The sequence below is a fragment of the Gossypium raimondii genome, chromosome 3 (genome assembly GCF_025698545.1).
Source record: "Gossypium raimondii isolate GPD5lz chromosome 3, ASM2569854v1, whole genome shotgun sequence".
In the NCBI taxonomy this organism is placed as follows: domain Eukaryota; kingdom Viridiplantae; phylum Streptophyta; class Magnoliopsida; order Malvales; family Malvaceae; genus Gossypium; species Gossypium raimondii.
The window spans coordinates 26,612,421-26,621,370 of NC_068567.1; the positions used below are offsets into that span (position 1 = coordinate 26,612,421).

Sequence of the window (8,950 nt, forward strand, 5' to 3'; positions counted from 1 at the left end):
TGCAACGGAAGTGGAAAAGACAAATGTGGATTTACCGAAGTAGCTTGAAGATAGGTGTAGATGGTTAGAAGAAAAGTTTAGAGCAATGGAAAATGCCGATTACCGTTGCAAAATTGATGCCAAAGACCTCAGTTTGGTCCCTGACTTAGTTCTCCCACCTAAGTTTAAAATGCTTGAATTTGAAAAGTACAACGGGACTAGCTGTCCTGAAGCTCATATCACCATGTTCTGTCGGAGGATGACGGGATATATTGACAATGATCAATTGTTAATTCACTGTTTCCAGGACAGTCTGATAGGAGCTGCTGCCAAATGGTACAACCAGTTGAGTCGTCCTCAAATTAGTTCATGGAAAGATTTGGTACAGGCCTTCATGAGACAATACAGCCACGTATCGGACATGACGCCCGATAGGATCACGCTACAAAACATGAAGTAGAAACAAAATGAAAGCTTCAGGCAGTATGCCCAGATATGGCGAGAAGTGGCAACGCAAGTCTAGCCGCCTCTTTTGGAAAAAGAAACCACAATGCTTTTTATCAATACGCTAAAGGCCCCGTTCATCACCTATATGTTGGGAAGCGCCACAAAAAGCTTTTCAGATATAGTGATGACTGGTGAAATGATTGAAAATGCAATAAGAAGTGGTAAAATAGATGTGGGGGAAAACTTAAAGAGACCAGCATCGAGGAAGAAAAAAGGTGAGATAAGTAATGTGAGTACATACAACAAAGGATATTGAAAGTCTGTCACCGTTGGCTCACCAAAGACAGTAGCTAGCAGTCATGAGGGCCCTCCGAGGCAGGAGTGTAATTCAAGGTCAGAAAGACCCCAGTTTACGCCTATATCGATAACTTATAAAGAGTTGTACCAAAATCTATTTGATGCCCATGTGGTCTCCCCTTTTTATCTGAAACCCATGCAACCCCCGTTTCCTAAGTGATACGACACAAATGCTCAATGCGAATATCATGCTGGGATAACGGGGCATTCAATTGAGAATTGTACTGCGTTCAAGAAGGTGGTCGAAATACTCATTAAAATGGGTGTTGAAAGTTGGATGACTCATCAGGACAAAACGTAGTAGGAAATCCGTTGCCCGATCATGCAGATAAAGGGATAAATGCAATAGCTAAAAGTGGAGATAAGAGAATTAAAGCAAACGTGATGTAGGTAAGAACCCCAATGAAATGTGTTTGGGAACAGATGGTATGCAGGGGTCTAATTGCACAAGATTTAGACGAAAGGCCTAAAGAGGCAGGAACATACTGTGAGTTCCATACCAAGGAGGGTCATGACATCCAGGAATGTGTAGAGTTCAAGACCGAGGTACAAAATCTGATGGACAATAAGGAGATAGAGTTTTATGAAGAGTTCAAGGGATTTGAAGAAAGAGAGGTCTGCGCCTCAGAAGAAGGGCCCGTAGAAAGGTTCTGGAAGGTCAATCACCCAGTGGTGATTATTTCACAGCCAAGAAGCAATGAAGTAGGGATACAAATACCACCGAATGTCATAACCCAAAAGCCGGTACCCTTTTCCTATAAGGATAACAAAAAGGTTCCTTGGAATTACGACTGTAGCGTGACAGTTCCAGAAGAGAGGAACCTGATAAATGCTTTAGAAAAGACCGATGATGATGGCTTTTATACGCATAGTGGAAAGCATTACGACCTAGTAATTTCAAAAACAGAGCCGGTAAAAGGAAAGCCTTGGCGGTTGAACAGAAAAAGGAAAAGGCAGTCCAACTTGAATCACCTATCAACGAACCGGTAACTGAGAATGAGGCTAGAGAGTTTCTAAAATTCTTGAAACACAGTGAATACAGTGTCATAGAGCAGTTGCATAAACAACTAGCTCGTATTTCAATACTGGCATTACTTCTAAGCTCGGAAGCACATCGTAGCGCACTGATGAAAGTATTAAATGAAACTTACGTCGATAATGACATCTCTGTGAACAAGTTAGACCGTCTGGTTGGTAATATAAGCACTGATAATTACATTTTCTTTAACGACGATGAAATACCACCGGGGGGCACGGGACCGACTAAAGCTCTACACATTACAACCCACTGCAAGGGGTATATGTTGTCAAGGGTATTAATTGATAATGGATCGGCCCTAAACGTCTTACCCTTATCCACCTTGAATAGTCTGCCCGTGGACAACTCGCATATGAAAATGTGCCAGAATGTAGTGAGGGCGTTCGATGGTATTGAGAGAGGAGTAATGGGAAGGATTGAAATTCCTCTTTTAATCGGCGCAACCACGTACGAGGTGGATTTCCTGGTAATGGACATCAAATCCTCTTACAGTTGTTTATTAGGAAGACCTTGGATTCATTCAGCAGGAGCAGTACCGTCATCGCTTCACCAAAAGTTGAAACTAGTAATAGACGGCCGGCTAGTGACGATCAATGCAGAAGAGGACATCATTGCGATTGTAACTAGTGATACACCATATATAGAGCCAGAAGAAGAAGCATTAGAGTGCTCATTTCGATCTTTGGAATTTGTAAATGCAACCTCCATTGTTGAAGGGAACAAGATCCCCATGCCCAGCATATCTAAAACCATGAAGATAGGGCTGCAAATGACTGTTGGGAAAGGAGCCGTGCCGGGAGAGGGCTCGAAAGATGTCTTCAAGGAAGGATAAAGGCACTGACAATGAAAGACAAACGAGACCGCTTTGGTTTAGGATTTAAGCCAAATGCAAAGTAAAGAAGGAAAGAGCTAGAAAAGAGGCAAGAGAGGTGGAAGGCGCGTTTGAGTGGAGAAGAAGTCGATTGGAAACCTATGACTTCCCCCCACCTATCCAGAACCTTTATATCGGGGGGGCCATTTTTCCTGAGCAAAAAATAACAAGAAGGGATACCATGGAGGAAATGTTAGGAAACATACAGATCAATGCCATATTCAGTGGAGAACTTGAAGAGGGAAGTACATCAGACATTCGCCCTTGCGAGCCTGGGAGTGTTCTAGATAACTGGACTGCAGAAGAGATCCCCGTAATATTTAAAACTAATTCAGAGTAATGTCCAGAACACTTATTACCCTAGGCCCGGGGTATTAAAAATCTTTTGTAAAAGGCACATGTTCAAAATCTTACTTCAATGAAAACATATCATTCAGTCACTTTGAGCAAATATTATTTCATTCTTTTCATTCCATTTATAATCATACTATGCATATAATTATTCTTAGATTTTTTTTTCTTGGACATTCTCTCGTCTTAATAACAGGTCTTCAGATATCAATGATGTGAGCAACACTGTTACTGACCCAGAGTCCCTATTTGAGCAAGACATGAGTACGGATGATCTTCAGGATTTTGAAGACGACCAACACAGTGCCTTATCTCATGATTTGTTAAGGATGGTGGAGCAAGAGGAGAAACAAATCCTACCTTCGTGGAGGTTGTAAGTTTAGGAGAGGGAAAAGAGGTAAAAATTGGTACTTGTATTGCCACACAGATAAAACAAGATCTCGTTGAGTTGCTCGGAGAGTTCAAGGATGTCTTCGCATGGTCTTACCAAGATATGCCTGGATTAAGTACTGATATAGTAGTACACCGATTGCCCATAAAAGAAGAGTGTAAACCGATTCAACATAAAATTCGAAGGATGAGGCCTGATGTTTTGTTGAAGATAAAAGAGGAGGTTAAGAAGCAGTTCGATGCAGGTTTCTTACAAGTAGTCAGATACTCAGAATGGGTAGCTAACATAGTCCCTGTTCCTAAGAAAGATGGGAAAGTTCGAATGTGTGTAGACTACAGGGATCTGAATAAAGCTAGCCCAAAAGACAACTTTCTATTACCGTATATCGACACTTTAGTGGACAACACGGCATGTTATTCACTTTTCTCCTTTATGGATGGTTTCTCGGGATACAATCAGATAAAAATACATCCCGAAGACATGGACAAGACCACGTTCGTAACCATGTGGGGCACTTTCTGCTACAAGGTGATGCCATTTGGATTGAAAAATGTGGGGGCAACATACCAAAGAGCCATGTTAACTTTATTCCATAACATGATGCATAAGGAGATAGAAGTCTATGTGGACAACATAATTGCAAAATCTAGAACAGATAAGGACCATGTACAAGTCTTGAGAAAACTGTTTATATGGTTAAGAAGGTTCCAGCTAAAGCTTAACCCAATCAAATGCACTTTCGGGGCTAGATCGGGAAAGTTGCTAGGGTTCGTAGTCAGTGAAAGAGGGATTAAGATTGACCCAGACAAAGTCAAGGTCATACAAGAATTGCCTCCGCCGCGCACTCAGAAAGAAGTTCGAGGTTTCTTAGGAAGACTTAATTATATTGCCAGGTTTATTTCACAGTTAACGGAGAAATGCGACCCCATCTTTCGTCTCATTAAGAAACATAATCCGGGCGTATGGGATGAGGAGTGACAAAAAGCTTTTCACAAGATTAAGTATTACTTGTCTAATGCCCCAGTACTAATGCCACCTTGCTTGGACAAGCCATTGATACTGTATTTGGCAGAATTCAAAAATTCCATGGGATGCGTGCTGGGCCAACATGATGACTCGGGAAGAAAAGAAAGAGCAATATACTATCTCAGCAAGAAGTTCACCGAGTGCGAGACAAGATACTCACCAATCGAGAAGTTATGTTGCGCCTTGATTTTGACGACTTGGAGATTGAGGCAGTACATGCTATACCATACAACTTGGTTAATCTCAAGATTAGACCCTCTGAAATACATGATAGAGTCAACCGCTCTAAACGGAAGGATGGCCAGATGGCAAATCCTATTGTCTGAATTCGACATAGTCTATGTGAATCAGAAGGCCGTAAAGGGAAGTGCAATAGCAGATTTTCTGGCTAGTCGAGCTCTAGAAGATTATGAGCCGTTGAACTTTGACTTCCCAAATGAAGATATAATGTATGTGGCAATCTCAGAGAAAGCTACCTGAGAAGGTGATGCTTGGAAATTAAACTTCGATGGAGCCTCAAATGCTGTAGGCAATGGAGTTGGAGCAGTTTTGGTATCCCCAAGCGGAGATCATTATCCATTCACTTGTAAATTGGATTTTAATTGTACGAACAATATGGCCGAATACGAAGCATGTATCATGGTGATTCGCGCAGCCATAGAGCGTAAGATCAAAGTGTTAGAGATATATGGAGACTCTGCACTAGTAATTTATCAACTCAAAAGAGAATGGGAGACAAGGGATCCCAAATTGGTCAATTACCGAAAATTGGTTATGAAACTAATTGAGGAATTTGATGATATCACCTTTTGCTACTTTCCACGAGAGGAAAATCAGATGGCCGACGCTTTGGCTACTTAGCTTCTATGATCAAAGTAAATAAGCAGGAGGATATGAAGCCAATCCAAATGAGCATTTATGAGGCTCCAGCTCATTGTTGCGACATTGATGAAGAGGAGGAAAAGGACGACCACCCTTGGTATCACGACATACTGCGATATGTAAAGAATCGCGAGTATCCTGTTCAGGGGACTGAGAATGAAAAGAAGACATTGAGAAGACTGGCCAATGATTATGTCTTAGATGGAGAAATCTTGTAAAAAAGAGGAAAAGATCAAGTGCTGTTAAGATGTGTAGACGTTGTGGAAGCCAAGCTAATCTTAGAAGAGGTGCATGAAGGAGTTTGTGGGACACATGCTAATGGCTTCACAATGGCCAAGCAAATCATGAGATTTGGATATTATTGGTCCACCATGCAAGAGGATTGCATCAAATATGCAAAGAAATGTCATAAGTGCCAGATTTATGGAGACAGGATTCACGTGCCCCCTTCACCACTCCACGTCATGACGTCTCCATGGCCTTTCTCTACGTGGGGCATGGATGTCATTGGGCCGATCTCGCCAAAGGCTTCAAACAGACATCGGTTCATATTCATAGTTATTGACTACTTTACTAAATGGGTAGAGGCTACTTCTTACGCCAACGTTACAAAGTCACCAGTCAGCAAATTCCTAAAAAAGGAGATCATATGTCGGTATGGGATGCCAGGAAGGATTATATCCGACAATGCATTAAACTTGAACAATAGCACGATAGCGGATGTCTGTAATCAATTCAAGATCAAACACCACAACTCATTGCCATATCGCCTAAAAATGAATGGCGCGGTAGAAGCGGCCAATAAAAATATCAAGAAGATTGAAGGGAAGATGACTGGGACTTATAACCATTGGCATGAGAAGTTACCATTTGCCCTTTTTGCCTATCAAACGTCTATCAGAACCTCTACTGGGCCAACACCTTTCTCATTAGTGTATGGAATGGAGGGAGTTTTGCCCATTGAAGTGGAGATTCCTTCCCTTCGAGTTTTATCAGAACTGAAACTAGACGAAGTAGAGTAGATTCAATCTCGGTATGATCAACTGAATTTGATCGAAGAAAATAGATTACGAGCTATACGTCAAGGTCAAATGTACCAAAAAAAATGATGCGAGCTTACAACAAAAAGGTTCGTCCCCGAGAATTCCATGAAGGAGATTTGGTACTGAAGAAAATCCTCCCCATACAATGAGACTTTAGAGAAAAGTGGATGCCAAATTGGGAAGGACCCTATGTGGTAAAGAAAGCCTTGTTTGGAGGTGTGCTGATTTTGACTGAGATGGATGGTAAGAACTTACCTAATCCTGTGAATTCAGATTCAGTCAAGAAATACTTTTCCTAAAAAAAAAACAAGGGAGACTCCAAGGTGAAAACCCTCAAAGGGTGCCTTGAGGTCAAAGGGGATTTGAGTTGAAAACCTGAAAAAGGCAGCTCAAATTTTGGATCGGATTGGGGCACGTGGTGATCTTGCTGTACCTGAATCAATAGAAAAGGGGTGAGCGACATCTTGAGGCGTCAACAGAATACTGTAGATCTCTTAAAGACATGTTAAACTCAAAATGGTCTTCAGAAAAGTTGTACAGAGAAGCTCATACTATGATATCTTGGGCACCTATTGCCATTTTTGTATTTTGATGAAATATTCCATCTTGTTTAATTTATCCTTTTTTTGTATTCTAGCAAATTTTGCTGTCTTGATTAATTCATTCATTTTGAGCTTTACTCTCTACAAAGTTTCATCTTGTCCATTTTGATAATCTTTTTCAAGTTTTTTTTCATTGAAATAATGATTACTAGACTGGCAATATTCAAGAAGAAAGAGTTCTGCATATTCTCTGAAAGCTTCTAAATGATATGAGGACCCGAAACAGGACTATTATTTAGAACTAACCAAGCTTAAGGGTTAGAAGCATTTGAGAAAGAGTAGTCTAAGTTACGATCATCTCTTCAGATTCTTCGTTAAGGAACACCGAAAACAAGAAGGCATTAATGATAGAACCTTGATGAATAATGAACAATCACAACTCAAACATTAAAAAGGGATCATTTTCATGACATTCTGCATTCATGAAAATATCATTCATACACATTTAGTTAGGAGCATTTGATTCATTCTGATCATGTCATCCTAAACACTAGGCATAAATAAGTCCATAAAATAGATTTTACAGGTCACGTTCCCCAGAGAACAAATCAACGAAGTCACAAACCTTGTCTCTCTGAAGTTGCAGTAGAGCAAGATGAAGTCACTAACCTTATCCCCTTGAAGTTGCAGTGGGGCGAGTAGAAGATCTGAGTCCTATCTCCCTGAAGTTGCAGCGGAGTGGGTCAAAATGATGGATCTTATCTCTCTGAAGTCACAGTAGAATGGATCACATCAGACATGTTGAAACATCAAAGTCTCATCTCCTTGAAGATGCATTGGAGTAGACTGAAGATAGTAAATTTTATTTCCCTGAAGTTGCAGTGGAACAAATTGAAGACTGGCTACAAACCTTATCTCCCTGAAGTTGCAGAAGAGCAGATTAAAGCCACAAACCTTCTCCTCTGAAATTATAGTGAAGCGGGTTGAAAATACGAGTCTTACTTCCCTGAAGATGCAGAGGAGCAAACTAAAACTAAAACTAAAACCTATTCCTCTTGACTACAAGAAGTGTATTGAAGTAGATTGAAGCAACAAGACCTAGCGGATGGGGATGGGGCTACTTAAAGAAATGAAGAACCCAAAGAAGTCAAGATTTGGCGAGACCGGGCAAAATTGGTCTTCCTTAGTCTTTGCTCTGTTCTCGTTACATGAAAACGAGCAAAGAGGGGCAGCTGTACAACCCAATTTATGGCCGGGCCCAACAAGCAGAAACCCAAAAACCAAATTAATCAAACCCAAACTAAACCTACCCAAACATTAACCCAAACGGCCCAATATAACTGGCCCAATAAGCCCAAAACCCCATTAGCCCAAATGACCCGAATCATTACAGAATGCCAGAATCCCTAAGGTTTCCAGCACCGTATCCCATATCCTAAACCCCTTCTGCCACTATCATTCGTCGCGTCCCATCCGCCCATGCCCTTTGCCTTTGTAGCCCGCCACCAAACACCTGCAAACAAGAAAGGAAGAGACAACAACAGTAGAGAGCAATAACACAATCAGCTATAAAAGCCGAAGAAATGTAACTTTTTTCTCTCTGAACACACGAACGATTAATAAAAACAACAACAACTGAAATAAAAAAGAGATCAAAAAAGGTTGACTCCAGTTCCTTTTTCTTTTCTGTTCTTGCGTGTTTGTTTATTTTATTTTTTATATTATTTTTGTTCTTTGTTTTCTACCCTTTTTAACAAAACAGAAAAAGAGGGGAAAGAAAGTACTTACTGGTCTCGAAAGCCGTCACAGGAGGCCTCCTTCGGTATTGGAATTGGACCGAAAAGGAAGTAATGGATCCCTCTTTTCTCGGCCTTTTTCGATCAAAAGAGTAGGGCCTCTGAACAAGATCTGAAATGGGGTCCAAAAGACCGATCTTCGCCTAGGTCCGACCACCGCCTGCGGTGGCACAGCCGTTCGCCGGCGGTGACCATGGCCGGAGGAGGGGAAAGGTTTTTTTTTAAA

At 41.1% G+C, this 8,950-nt stretch overlaps 1 protein-coding gene across 1 annotated transcript; it reads left to right on the forward strand.

The window, feature by feature from the left end:
* The first annotated feature begins 610 nt into the window (after positions 1 to 610).
* LOC128039929 (uncharacterized) lies at positions 611 to 2,654 on the forward strand. Its single transcript, XM_052628866.1, has 4 exons — positions 611 to 701; positions 1,073 to 1,169; positions 1,218 to 1,557; positions 1,656 to 2,654. Exons 1-4 carry the CDS (start codon positions 611 to 613, stop codon positions 2,652 to 2,654), a joined length of 1,527 nt encoding a protein of 508 aa, XP_052484826.1.
* Positions 2,655 to 8,950: the final 6,296 nt, after the last annotated feature.

What these genes read in the sequence shown, in the direction of transcription:
- LOC128039929 (XM_052628866.1), top strand. Translation starts at nt 611, where the DNA reads ATGACTGGTGAAATGATTGAAAATGCAATAAGAAGTGGTAAAATAGAT. An exon ending in AGAATTAAAGCAAACGTGAT is followed by an intron (nt 1,170 to 1,217) that starts GTAGGTAAGAAC and finishes GATGGTATGCAG; the next exon opens with GGGTCTAATTGCACAAGATT. An exon ending in CCTATAAGGATAACAAAAAG is followed by an intron (nt 1,558 to 1,655) that starts GTTCCTTGGAAT and finishes TTATACGCATAG; the next exon opens with TGGAAAGCATTACGACCTAG.